Raw genomic sequence first — 14,170 nt, 5'->3', positions numbered from 1 at the left:
CTACATATTTTCCAAGACTAATACATATGCCCAACCAGCAGAAGAATAGGTCTATTCATGGAAAAGGCAAACATGAAACAATTAGATCTCCCGTTCAGCTGAGACAACAGAACTCATACCAGCTATAGTAGTTAAATAGTTCAGAACTGTTACTCAGCTGCACGGTGCTTTTAAGGTCATTCGTTTCCTTGCTATACTTGCTAATAACATTCTGATTTCAACACAGTGTTCCCAGATAGTAGCTTGATACCATTCTCAATAGCAAAAGAAAAAAAAAAACCAACACAAAACCAACAAATGTAAGTACACTGAGTACCTTCCATGAAAGAAGAAGAGAGACAACCAGATTGTACACAATATTGGAGTGGACAAGGCTGAAATAATAATCAGGGTGCTTCCAGTCTCCAAAGATATCATGTAATCTCTGTGATACAGCACCACTCTCCCTAAAAAAAAAGATTATTGCCCTTTGTGCATGAGGTAGGGGAGACACTGTTCTTAACTCTGATGACACGTCTTCATTATAAAATAATCTGTATCCTTCAGCCGATCTTATTTATTAGCATTTGAATAAGCATAAAGATGAGGTGAGGGTCAGATACTCATTCTCAGAGAATATCTCCTGCCCAAGGGCAGAGCACTCACTGAACTACCTGAGCCTGCAATTCTAAAAGCTTATCAAGAAAAACAGTTCACACAGTTTCAGTGCCACAGCTCTTCTTGGACAACCCCAGCCATGTTTCCTTATCTAGGGCAATTACCAACAGACTCCTGATTTTCTCACTTTCTTCTCCTTTGCAAGTACTCAAAGCAATCAGATGTTTAACACACACATGCTGTCGTCATCCTGAGGGCAATGTTTTAGTTGTTACAAATTGGACAAATGCTCAAAACTATGACAGCTCTAATCTTTTATTGGTGCTATTCCTATACTGAATAGATTACATAAATCCCACAGTAACTGCAGGCTTTGGCCACAAATCCAGAACAGACGTTAAGAAAATCCATAAAAGGAACAAAGAGCCAAAGCAGTGGTGAATATAAAGTTTCACTGCTACAAAGAATGTCAGGAAGGGCAAAAAGCTGGTTCATGAAATAGTAAAAACTTTTAAACAGCACGTATCTTTAAAGACACCAAAACAAACCAACCAACCAACACCACCACACACAAAGAAGAGCTGCAGATGTCCCTGTTCACTGCAGGGGAGTTGGGCTAGATGACCTTATAAGGCCCCTTTCACCTCAAATTACTGCATGATTTCTAAGAGTAACAGAAATAATCTTTCAAAACCCATGTACTTTTTCCCACATTACCAACTTCATTTCCTTCAAGAGCCATAACTCTGGCTGATAGGCGTTCGGGGACTGCTAGAAAAAAAGGGCCTTACAGCATTCCTGGAATCATGTCTTGGCAGCAAGAATACAGATATGCAAAATGGAAACTGACACTCCTTCCCTCCCCAATGCTGTTATGTCACTTTTGTGATCCCAGAACAGACACAAAGCTCTGTTGAGACAGAAATACATGCTCACTGCACATGAAGTAGGGCAAGCTATGGATCTCTGAATAAACATACACATTGACCAAAATCTTGTATCACACAACACTGCACTGCCTTTCTCAACACTTGGTCATACATGCATTAGGAATGCAATTTTCTAAATCAAGATCAGAGCATATACATCATTTATATACACAACGTGGGTTACACAAATGCCCCCAAACTCTGGATATAGCATGTAAACCGACAGCACAAGGAGATACAGCTCAGCAATCCACACTGCCACTAGAACTTCTTGTCCACAGGCCTTCCAGGCAACTCACTGCACACTTGGTGAATGCCAGGAAGCAACTCTGAAGTGGATGAGCAGATGAGCCACGCACTTAGCAGTGAGGTTCAAGAGGAAAACCGAGGGACAGTAAATGCCAGGTTGTTGTGGCAGTAAGAACAGGAAGCAATGTTTTAATAAAGAATAACACAGATGTATGTTCAAAACAACCTATTCCCATCCCCCCTCAAAAAAAACCTACAAAAACCAACCTCAGTGACAGTCATTACTCCCTCTCCACTCATTTCTCCTGGCCCAACTGCTACACTCATAAAACACTTCCAAACAAAGCAATAAGAAATTTAGTGTACTGCTATTCATAGATTTTAACAAGATACCAAAGTAAAACTAGCATATAGAAGGGGAAAAAATGGCTAAATGAATACTAATGAAGTTGTTCATTTATGTATCCATTAATTTTTTCCCAATTTAGTTATCTAAAAGGTTCTACATGATTTAAGATAGATGTACAATGAAATAAATCACGAACTCCAACGTTTTACCAACCAGCATGCTAATACACTACTTTACAAACTTGAAGTATTTATTTTGTTGTTTTCAGATTCCTACAGAAAGACACATGTTCTACATTATTATCTTGGCCTATGGCACTCAAAGATCACAGTCTCAAGTGATGCTGTGGACCAACTCTTGAACTACAAATGTTAATAGGATATCAGAAATTGCAGTTAAGTTTATGTACAAATATAATTCAGATAATCTGTTTTGTAACTCACAAAACCATTATCAGAAATGTCCACTTATCAGATGGGTCAGCATGCAATAGATAACAAAGAAGAACAATCAGCAGAGTATCATACTTCCCTACCAGCCACAAGAGATGATAGATGACATATTTGTCGAGCGAGAAATGACATCTGCTTGTATTCCTGATAGATCTGCCCCTCTGTTTATATATTCCCATAATAAGCACATGTAAACCTTCACATTTTAGAAGCATTGTTCTCATCAGATAAGTAGTAACTCTGTCTGTTCACTATTCACCATCCATTTAAGGTTTGCTTAAAAATTCTTAAGTAAGAATTTTCAACAGCTCACAGATAAGTTGAAAGTCTCCTTGTAGTTAGGAAAAAGAAAATTAGGGGTGCCGGATGGAAAGAAGACCTTCTATACTGTATTTAAAAAAATATATATATATCTTTTTTTTTTAAATCAGACTTAGAAAATAAGCATAACAACTAATCATCTTCCCTATCCATCCTCATCCAGTAGAAACTGTGAGAAACAATGCACAAGATAAAGCAGGTAAGAGAAAAATGAAATGATGAAATTACAAATATTTCTTCACAATATAGAAGCCAAAATGGACCCCAAGCCTTGATATTCTTTAAATGGATGAACTGTCTGCAAAGTTAAGTGGATGAAAGTCTCTCTGGTATCTCACGTTTGGTCATGATCATAGCACATTTACCGTTTTTATTACTTGTTGAGCACATACATGATAGAATTGGTATGCTGTTTTATTTAAGAGTTCATATGCCACAGTTACTTCTCAGCTTGCCAGATGTAAAACTATAGATGTAAAAATAAATGGCAGAGTAGAACCTCTGATTGCATCCCCGAATTCCCATGACTGCAGAAAAATCACAAGTAGGGTAGGTACTCAGAGGTTACCTAAAAATAAGACTGACTTCTGTTTCTGACTGCTCTTGCTGCACTGATTTCTCAGACTTCACAACAGCCCTTAAAAACTTGCACCAAGATGAGCGCATGGGCACAAACAGGAGAGACAGAACTGGAAATAAGCTGCTTATTACAGGAGAACTTGTTTATCACCAACCTTTCATCTTTCCAGCTCTAACCCCCAGAAACACTCACCAGTTTTGAGAGATAGATGTGAAATACCAGAGGGATGCAAGCTTTTCCAGAAATAAATGTAAAAGCAGCTTCCAACAGAAACAGGCTTATAAACACTCAACACCTGTGAAAGCCACAGTCTGCATCTCCCTGATTAGGCACACAAAATAGGCATCTTGAAGGCCTGAGCCTGTACCTTCATTTTATTTAATTATTTCCTGCAATCAATACACTGAAGGGAAAAGTAAGCATTTGGAAGACTTTTCTGCATCTTCTTTGAAGAAGAAATGCAAGCTACGTTACTTACAGTGCAAAAATGCTTCACTCATCATGTCTCATGACCATTACTTTAACATCGACAGGGAAAAGTCTGAGCTGGCACAGACAGTAACTAATACTATCAAGAGTCTTGCTTATGCATTTCTGCACTCAATCACACTCCTCCAGGATCAAACTCAGGTTTCTGGCAATGCTTTTACTACAACCAGCTAACAGGCACACTATGCATTTGGCCATTATTTTGGTTGGAAGTCAATTTCCATCTCAATTTCATGAATATTAATCTGCTTTCATTAGTTCTTCTTAAAGGCTCATTTTCTCGTGTCTGTAGAGTTACTTTTCACCAAACACATTTCAGCCTCTAAAACTGCAATGTAGAACCTTGCCAGGAATTGGCCAAGAAGAGAGGCTAGCTCAGTGTAGGTGGTTGGCCTTAGGACAGAACTTGTCAGTTGAAAAACAATGAAACGAATGTGGGCCAACTAAGGAGCAAATAATTGTTGGTTGGCAGACAGCATTAAGCTCTCTCTTAAGCTAACATCCACGTGATCAACTCCTTTTATCTAATTCATTATTTATAAGTCATTCATGCAGTCTCCTCAAGCATTTAGTACATATTTAATTTTCACAACACCTGTTCATCAGAGACATAAACACCACCATTTGCCAAAGGAGGTTGTGGATGCGCCATCCCTGGAGGCATTCAAGGCCAGGCTGGATGTGGCTCTGGGCAGCCTGGTCTGGTGGTTGGCGACCCTGCACGTAGCAGGGGGGTTGGAACTAGATGATCACTGTGGCTCTTTTCAATCCAGGCCATTCTATGGTACTCATTCTATTCTACGATTCTATTCAGTCCAGGGTAGGGTTGCATGACTAAAATTTAGTAGGCATCAATGGCAAAGTCTTGAACTGACGAGCTCATTTTCATCCCATTTTTCTCTCTAATCTTTAACATTTTGTTCAACGCTCTGATCACAAGTTGAAGTGCTGAAAAACACATGCGTATTTCTACCTCAAGGCAGATCTGGCAGGACTCAGAGGGGAAGACTATATTTGTTGGAGATTTGAATCTCTTTAAGAAATGAATCACTTAAATCATGCCCCTCGCAGAATTAATATTCAAGGTCATCAACTGAGTTCATAAGTTCAATTAACACCAAAGGAAGCTGAACAGCAAAATAGTCTCATTTAGCTGTCTGAAAATATGCCTAATAGATCTCTATTAAAGTAATTAAAGAATGACATTCCAGACAGAATGCCCAATCATTGCACTTCCTTGGAGAAAAAGCACCCCAGGTGCTCCCAAACACAGCAGATTACCTGCTGTCTAAACTGCTGATGCTGGAAACAGCTCTGATACAAATGTTACAGCTAACCCAGCTACCTACCTGCACTTCAGGAAACAGTATTGCACAGCCTGCCCTACGTACCTTTTATATCTTAAGGGGAAAAAAAAAAAGAAAGAGGGCGGGAGGGGGATGCATGGAAAGAGTAACAGTTTATACCCTCTCCTCCTTATGAGCAGAAATCATTGCTGAGTTGCAACAGAAAAACAAGGATTTAAGTAACGGCACAGCCTCTCCATTTAAAAGCACTAACACCAGCAGAAGCCAAATACTGTGTAAAGAAAGAGAAACAACACTGACTCGGGCACTTGCTAGATTTGCTGTTTCTGGAACTGAGCCAGTATCTACCTCAACTGGGCATGACAGCTGACGAATCTCTATCCCACATTCTCCTACAGTATAGATACACTCTAAATTGTGAACTTGCCAAAATATAACAGAGGAAAGTACTGATGTATTTTTCTTGTATTCAGCATATTCTAGTGACTCAAAAATCTCCTACTAAACAAGCTTAAACATTCCCTCTGCACAGAAGGTACTCAAAATACTCATTTATCTGTTGTTCTTGGAATAGAACTCAAAAAATATGTATTTTTCTCCTGAACTATTTTCCAATCTGCCCTTAGCACTGTCAGTATGTTGCAACTAAGGATTTCAGATCCAAATTACGGACCAGGGCCACTTGGAGTGAAAATGCATACCATTTTCCCCACCAACTCTAATATTGCAGAATATTCCAGACTACATCCCAGCCTCTTTGCTGCTACATCCAGTAGTGTTATAGTAGAAAGGGTGAACAGAAGATTCAAAGTGGATAAGCAGCCAAAGGCTGATATGTGTTAAAGCAGATGATGCAATCCACTGCTGTTCAAGATGAAAAAAAGTTAAGAAGTACAGTCAGGATCTCTCCATGATGCATCAGTCTTAGTTGTATTTCTGGTCATTGCCTCATTTTCAAGGCTATCTTTTTACAGTGTTAGGAATCAACTTGTCACAATGCTGTTCTTTAACAAATAACTAGCAAAAATGAGCTTTTATTGTAGTTTCATTGGTACATCACAAAGGAAACTCCAGCCCAAGATGATCACCTGGAGTCTAATAGAAACTTGTTAGCAGAGAATAGAAGAATAAGATCAGAGTGCTGGTGAAATTAGTGTTTCTCAGGGATGGTCTCAGGTTGTGCAGCAGTGCCATACCGAAGATCCTGTTACCAAAGCTGTTATTCCAATTCTCTAACGTACCTTTCATTTCTTAAAAAATGATACACAGCAACAAAAAACCCACACACTGCCTCCACATTGACACTTGTCAAGATACTAGCTTTATTAAAAAAAAACAAAACAAAAAGCAACAAAGATTCTACAGCAAAACTAAACAAATACAACAACAAAAACATTGAAAGAAGAAAATAGGCATATCTGTAAAGAAGCATTAGGCAAGTGAAAAATGAGCTAACGGCCAGCTAAATCATATGGAATGAAAACAGTACTTAAAATAAAGAGACCATACCCTTTATAAAAGACAGAGACTGTCAAATTGGAAAAAAGCTAAATTTTCTCCAACCACACTGCACAGTAAACAATCTAATGGATCTTCTGGGAATTATTCATCTAACTGTGTTGGACGTGCATGTATCCGGATTTGGTTGTGTCAGATCTGTGCTATATCCATTCCTTATTGACAGGAGGCCACTTATGGACACTTATAGACTGCAGCTGACAGGCATCCAAAAGTAGCAAAAATACTGCCCTTATTCCTTCCCTGTTTGGTGACTGGTCTAGAAAAATGAGCTTTCCAATTCCATAATTTCCTTGTGCAAAGCTATACCAACATGAGTGGAGAGAAATTAAGCAATAAAAATACTCCCAGGAGTGTATTATCATTGTGGTTTGAGAAAAAAAAGGTCATCTTTGTCTGCAGTTATTAGTGGTTGCTGTCCAGAAAGATATCCAGGACAGGACAACTTCATAGCAGCACTTCTACATACTCTCTTATAAGCTCAATTATGTATTGCCAAATACTTCTGAATAAGAAAGGATACTTCTGCATTATCAAAGGTTTCAACTGACTTCTTCCATGCATCTGTTGAGAGGCTCTTTGAACTAATGCTAACTTTTTAAGCTTTCATAATGTTTCCTAATAAGGAAACATTTCACATCTTAATTATAAGCTACATGATGTAGTATGTACCCTAAGGTTTTCAACATTCTCATCTGATGCTTCCTAGTGGTTCTGTTGGAAGGGACAGCTGTGGATGTTTTATCTTTGGAGGTGTTCAGGATCAGGCTGGATGGAGTCCTGGGCAGCCTCGTCTAATGGGTGGTAAACCTGCCTATGACAAGGTGGTTGGAACTGGATGATCTTTAAGGTCCCTTCCAATCCAAGTCATTCTATGGTATCAAATAATTTTGCCTGTTTACTTCCTTCACAGCATTGATTTCTAAAAGGAGATCTTAAACAGCACCTCCATTATGAGGTGTAGCCAAGTGAAGATAAGAAAAAAAGGATGAGACTTACTCAAGATAATTCAGCAGGCTAGAGGAAGCAGGCATAGGAACTGTATTTTTTAGGTTCCTAGACAGTGTCCTAGCCATACTATTATATTTCTAGAATATTTATTTTTCAATAAAGAGGAACAGATCTAGATTTAAAAGAAAATATAGACACAAAGAGAATTGAGAAGCATCACCATACTGAAAGCAAACTGTATCAGACCATAAGACAGCCCTATTTTCTAAGTGAAAAGACACAGCTATACATACTTCTTCCCATTCTTACAAATTTTCTTATATTTTATTCATGTATGAAGGCCAAGGGTATATCAACAAATTATTCATTAGGGTTAACTTAGAGACGTGTATATATATGAACTAATGAAAACACAGTTTCAGCCTCTTCCTATCTACCTCATCTTTTGTTGTTGTTGAATTTTTACTTTAATTTAACAAATGCTCACAGTTCTACCGATGTCAACATTGCATATTCTTACCTTAGCTGATAAGGAGGTATCTTGATAGCAGCGTCAGGAGAATCCAAGGTTTCTGTATAACAAAAGGAAACAGCAAGATAAAATAAACTGAGTTCCACATTAGTAATAGAATCTCTGAAGCAGTGATCCCCAAAGATTACACCTACTCCAGCTGACAGAATATCTGTCACAAGTGCTCCAACTCTCCATAGATTGACATGGCCCTAACAGCACACTGGGTATCAATGAGAAGGCACCAACAACTCTGTGATTCTCCGATTCTATGAAATAATAGCCTTTCCTCAGTAAATTCCCTCTTACATGCAAGCATTTCAGCATCACAAAACTGGAACAGTACAGAGGATATCAGCATGGCTGCTGCACAAGCACAGCATCAATTCATGAATCACACAGAATACCAAAGTGAAAGGCCAGTAATGAGACAGCAACAGGTATGGACTCTGCTGTAACAGTGTACCGTTAAAAATAAAGATTGCCATCTTTCAAAACCTAAAGCAAAGCTAGGTGCACAGTTATCTTGATATATCTTGTTTCGGGTCACACTGACCAGAGCTCCAAGCAGTTACTGCCAAAAGAACCTCAAATCACAGCCAACAAACACTGAAATTTACCTAACCTCATATTCACATAAAAGAACACATTTTAGCAACTACGCATTGCATTATACAGCAAGGATCACAGAGCTCACAGAATCCAGAAAAAATACATATATAATAATAATAATCCAGCTTTGGAAATAGAAACCCGAACTTAAGTTAGCAGAAAAAACTGCGCTAGAGTGTCCGTTTACCGTGATTTATGAAATGGGGAGGAGGGAAGAGGTTGAGATAACACAGCCCCACACAGAAGGGATCTGGTTGCCACTGACACCCGTATTTGCCTCGGAAGACCCTCGAAGCCAACACCGAGAGCGGGGCGGAGGGGCACATGGCTGTTCCTCGGATGGCTGAACCGGTACCACAGCACCGAGCCGCCCGGACCCTCGAGCCGCTGGAGGCGCTCCGGTCCCGCCGGTGGCAGAGCAAGTTTTGCCGAGGTCTCTCTGCCGTCGGCGGCACAGAACCCGCCCCTCACCTCCGCTGCGCCCACCTGAGCCCCCAGCGCCCCGCGCCCCCCGCCCTTACCGATGGCCCAGGTGCAGCTCTCCTTGATGGCCCTGTGCTTGCTCCCCGACGCCTCCTTCTGCAGCTTCCGTAGGATTTCTTCCATCTTGCCTTCCCGTCGCGTCGCCGCGGGGGCACAGGTGCAGGCAACGATAGAGAAGACGGAAAAGCAGCGCGATGCGGCACTGGAGCTGTCCCCGAAGCGGCCGTGCCTATGCGGGGACGGTGCACGGCACCCCGCAGCCTGCCTGCCGTCGCTGATGAATCACGCCGAGCTCCATGGCGGGGACACGTCAGTTGTTGCCGCGGCGGAGTCCCTCCTCCTCCTCCTCCCACCCCGGGCAGGCTCCTGTGGCGCAGCCGGGCTGGGGCCGCGCCTGGCCCCGCCCGCCGCAGTCAGAGCCCGGCGGCTGCGGCCTCGCTGTTCGCGGTGAAGCGGGGTGTTCCTCCGGCACCGCGGGGGGAGAGGTAGCGGCAGCTGCCCACGGCTGGGCAGCGCAACGGGGCCGGGGAGGCTGCAGCCCGGCCGGTCGCCATGACGACCGGCGGCCCCTGCCCGCAGGACGCAGGTGTGCCCGCAGCCTGCCTGCGGCTCCGCGTCGGCTTTGCAGAGCTGAAACGCGGGTCTTGCCGTCGGCCCTGCCCCGGGAGGCAGCCGAGGGCGCGGAGCCACGGAGTGAGGCAGCCAGACCCGCCTAGCGGCGTGTGCTCAAGGCATATCGACCTCTGAAATGAAATAAATGGCCGCGTGCCTAGCAGGATCTGCGCTGCTTTTCCCATCTGGGGTATGCTGAGGGGCAGGCAGCACAGTCTGCTTGCCTTCTTCACTTGTGCCCTAAGCGTGCACTTTCCTGTCCCCAGCCAGCCGACCAACCCTTGCACTGTTAGCTCAGATCTGCCTCCTTGTGCCCCTGAATGCTTTCTGCCCAGCGAAACACTTTTTCAGTCTCCTGTTCCCTGCCGTACCTCTAGGAAATGCATCTCGCCCCTTCTGTGACTACATCACGTTAATTGACTGTTTTATTGCCTTTGTCTTGTTGGAGAATAAACTCCCTCAAAAGGCGCAAGAGGACAAACAAGATAAGAAAAGAGACATCAGAGAGGCAGCCCGTGCAGCAGCTGGCTGTGTTAGTGGTTGTCTCCTACCACTAATTGGAAGAGTACCAATTGTAAATCAGCAGACAGAATATTGGCACGTGGTGAATCAGCCATAGCGTTTCCCATAGGGGACTGAGCTTTCAAAGGCTGTCCGTTATCCAAATTCTTACAAGGGCTGATCCCGCTTGTGTCAGGAAGTATAATGAATGAATAATCTGTAGTTGCATTTTAAATCCAGACTGTAAAACTTATGTCTGAAGAAAAGGATAAAAAATGATGCCAGCAAGGTTTGTAGGTGGACAGGAAACGTCTAGAATTAAAGCACCTAAGGATTAAAAAAACATGCTTTGATAGAAAAACAACTGCATTTCAGATTCCAGGGTGCAAACTAGCCTTTAAGCAACTGGAAGTTGTTTTCCAGAGTTTCTTATCTCTGGCCATGCTCCACCACCTTCCTTGGAATGAGCAACCTGCAGTAGCTACTGGCAATAGCTAGTGACCAGGGCTGTTATGTACCGTGGTGCTCTAAGTCAAGGATCCGGCTGAAGTGGGAATGAATTATTTCCTGTTTACATGTCTATCTTCTTTATTCTGTGATGCACTTAGTGGAATAAGCATGGGAGTCAATTTCTACCTTTTCTACCTTTTTAGATCTTTTGTTTTTTTTTTCCTAGGGGGCAAAAAAAAAAAAAAAAAAAAAAAAAAAAAAAAAAAAAGACTGTGGTAGTGTTTGAGCTATTTTTAATGTAGATAAGATATGCCAGAGATCACTGAGACCCATAGAACTCTAATAAATATGTATGTGTCCATTCATTGTAAATAACTAATTGCTTATTTTCAGGAAGCAGTTATTTTTGAATTCTAGAATCAAGACTTGCACTTAAAATCATAGAATCCTTAGAGTTGGAAGGGACATTTAAAGGTCATCTAGTCCAACTCCCCTGCAGTGAACAGGAACATAGACAGCAAAATTAGCTTGCCCAGGCTTGATCCAGCCTCACCTTGAAAGTCTCCAGAGACAGGGCCACATCTCTCAGCAATCTGTTCCAGTGCATTACCACTCTCACTGTAAAAGACTTTTTCCTTACATCTAACCTAAATCTACCCTCTTTAAGCTTGAAGTCATTTCCCCTTATTCTATCAATGCTGCTCCTAAGCACTTTTCTTCACAGTTGTCAAAAGAGTGAGAGGACTGAAGGTGCTGTTTAGAGCATCTTAAGATATGTCTATAAGATTATGCAGATGGAAAAAACAAGTAAGCCATGATGACTCTTCTCAAGCAAAATCATTTCAGAATACCATGAGTCTGTTTGTTGACACTGTTCATGTAAGGTTTGCCATCGCCATGAACAGCAGTTCATCAGTCCTTGTCTCTTATCTACAGTAAACGCATAAATACTGAGTAACCATGTCCTGCTAAAACTCTTTTACTGAATGCATTTTGTGCAGACAGGGTGTCACATTTATTTGCTTTGGGCTCCTCTCCAAGAAAGGTGGTTTGGAATGTCACAAGATATGTAAGTCTAGCTACAGAGTAGGGAGAATGGAAAAGTATGGTCACTTATAGCTTTAAGTCCTCCTCCCTTGCCATGGCCAGCAACCTCCTGCAGTAGAAGCTACAGTTTTCTTTGACTCCTTGCACAGTTCTAGCATTGTCCAGTTGGAAGCCAGAAGAATCTATGCAGATCTCATAACTGCAGGATGCTGTGATTATATATTACTAACACTGACAGATATGCAAGACATTTCTGAGACTCATTTGGTGATGCTGCTGATCTACTGCAATATGTGAGTGCAGGTTATCATAGAATCATAGAATGGCCTGGGGTAAAAAGGACCACAATGATCACCTACTTTCAACCCCCCTGGGTCGTAGGGTCACCAACCAGTAGACCAGGCTGCCCAGAGCCGCATCCAGCCTGGACCTCTGCATGCCCTACATAGCACCCAGTGAGCCCAGGTGACTGGATCTCTATTAAAAGAATGGGGTGCTGTTAAAATGCAGATGTCCTAACGAAGAAAAAGCTTAGAAGTGTGTGAACAAAACCAACCTACTCAATATATTCAAAGCACTAAAATCATATTAGTACAACTCCATTAGACTTGTCAGCAGAATTATGGAACAGTGTATGCTTGTCTTGATGCTACTACAGCTCTGCTGCTTCCAATAGCCAAGGAAGGATATGTGGTGCTGGTTTAAATCTCTATAGCATATGTCCATATTGTCCATGCATGCACCTGATTGATCACTGTAGTGTTTGAGATTCTAAAAATGAATAGATTATACAGTTGAAAAGCAGGAAGAAAGGTTTGTTAGACTGTGAAATGATCATATATTTAGTCATTATTATTCACATGCTACCTGTTCTTTAGCCTTTTTAACAATGTCAGGGTCAACAACGTTGGTTAGGATCTCATTGCACTCTATAGACATCAGGCAGCGTGGGCCAATGAGGGGGGCTGTGTCCCTTAAAAATCCAGTCTGATTAGAAAATATAAAGAAATGCCCTCCAATGACATGAAAACACATCTAGTTCCATGGCTTTGAAAAGATGTAGACCCAAATGTCTCAAAATTACTTTTCTAGAGTTCCTGCCTTACTCTCTTCCCCACTGATTGGAGCGACTTGTAAAAATCCTTGGGCTTAGTTTTCTTCTGGGAGCTCTCTGTACATGTTGCTTTACTTTTGCTGAACATATTGCTCAAAATAATCAGTAAAATTGGTGTAGCTGCAACATGGACTAGCTAGCACCAGCTAGATATCAGACAGCTGACATCAGCTGAAGGTACCCTTCCTTACTTCTCCTGAAAGGCAGCAAGACCTTGACAAACAAAGCCATTGCAAGGATTTGCTTTTAGTTTTGCTTGTAGTGATTGTAACTATGTCACTGATGACAGGATGGCATCTATCATTTTTTGCTTGATTACACAGAGTTACTAGAGGCTGAACACTCAATCAAGTTGTTCCTGAGCAGGTGCTGCTTCCTGCACCCTCCACAACGTGACCTTGCAGAGCAAAGGCAAAGCACTGTGAAGTGCAGTGACAAAGGGTGCTGCTGAGAGCAGGGATTGGGAGCTGTGAACAAAGCTAGCGTATATTCAGCATGCCTGTTCAGTATAACCATACACTGTTTACTCTGTAAAGAACACGCGAAGCAAAATTAAAGTGAGACCCATATCAAGATGGAAATGTGAGACAAGACTCTGGCCCGGTTGATGTACATTCTGCAAAGACAAATGAAAAGCAAAAATCCTCCTAACTGCCTTCAATCTACCATAATCTTCTCATCTCCCCACAGAATTACAAAGGCAATCAACAAGGTATCAGAAATGCAAAACAGCCATTCTGGGTCAGATCAATATCCTTACTAACCACAGACCTATTTGTGACAGATTTGTTGTGTATTCTTGGAGAGGATGGAAAGACTGCCCCTTCCTCCAGTAAACTCACACAGTTTCTGTTCGTTTGCAGACTAAGCAGTTTCTGAGATGGGGTTTTATCTTTATGTATTCAGCAGTACCTGGCGGATTTTTCTTTGTGAATGTGTCTAATCCTTTTGAACCTTTTGACCTTCACAGTCATTTTTTGGCAGCCAGTTCTGTAGATGAGTGGCACACAAATAAAAGAAATATTTTTGTACAGTTTTAGCTTTTTCCTTTTTTTCTGCTAATGCTGCCAAACTTTTGTACTATGAAAAATACTGCAT

At 41.7% G+C, this 14,170-nt stretch overlaps 1 protein-coding gene across 6 annotated transcripts in view; it reads right to left on the bottom strand.

Moving 5' to 3' along the window:
* The window catches only part of ARFGEF3 (ARFGEF family member 3), an 82,035-nt gene extending 72,127 nt beyond the window's left edge, over positions 1–9,908 (bottom strand). For 2 of the 6 annotated variants that reach the window (XM_048935427.1, XM_048935429.1), the window contains exons 1-2: positions 9,387–9,715; positions 8,263–8,314 (exon numbers count right to left, since the gene is read on the bottom strand). In XM_048935427.1, coding sequence (XP_048791384.1) covers positions 8,263–8,314; positions 9,387–9,471 — 137 coding nt within the window. In that variant the 5' untranslated portion in view covers positions 9,472–9,715. Of the gene's footprint in view, positions 1–8,262; positions 8,315–9,386 lie in introns of all 6 variants that reach the window. The other 4 variants (XM_048935428.1, XM_048935430.1, XM_048935434.1 and 1 more) reach the window with 3 other exon arrangements.
* Positions 9,909–14,170: the final 4,262 nt, after the last annotated feature.

This window comes from Lagopus muta, chromosome 2, assembly GCF_023343835.1.
Source record: "Lagopus muta isolate bLagMut1 chromosome 2, bLagMut1 primary, whole genome shotgun sequence".
In the NCBI taxonomy this organism is placed as follows: Eukaryota; Metazoa; Chordata; class Aves; order Galliformes; family Phasianidae; genus Lagopus; species Lagopus muta.
The sequence above is the reverse complement of the archived record's forward strand: the minus strand, read 5'-3'. Positions and strand labels throughout refer to the sequence as shown.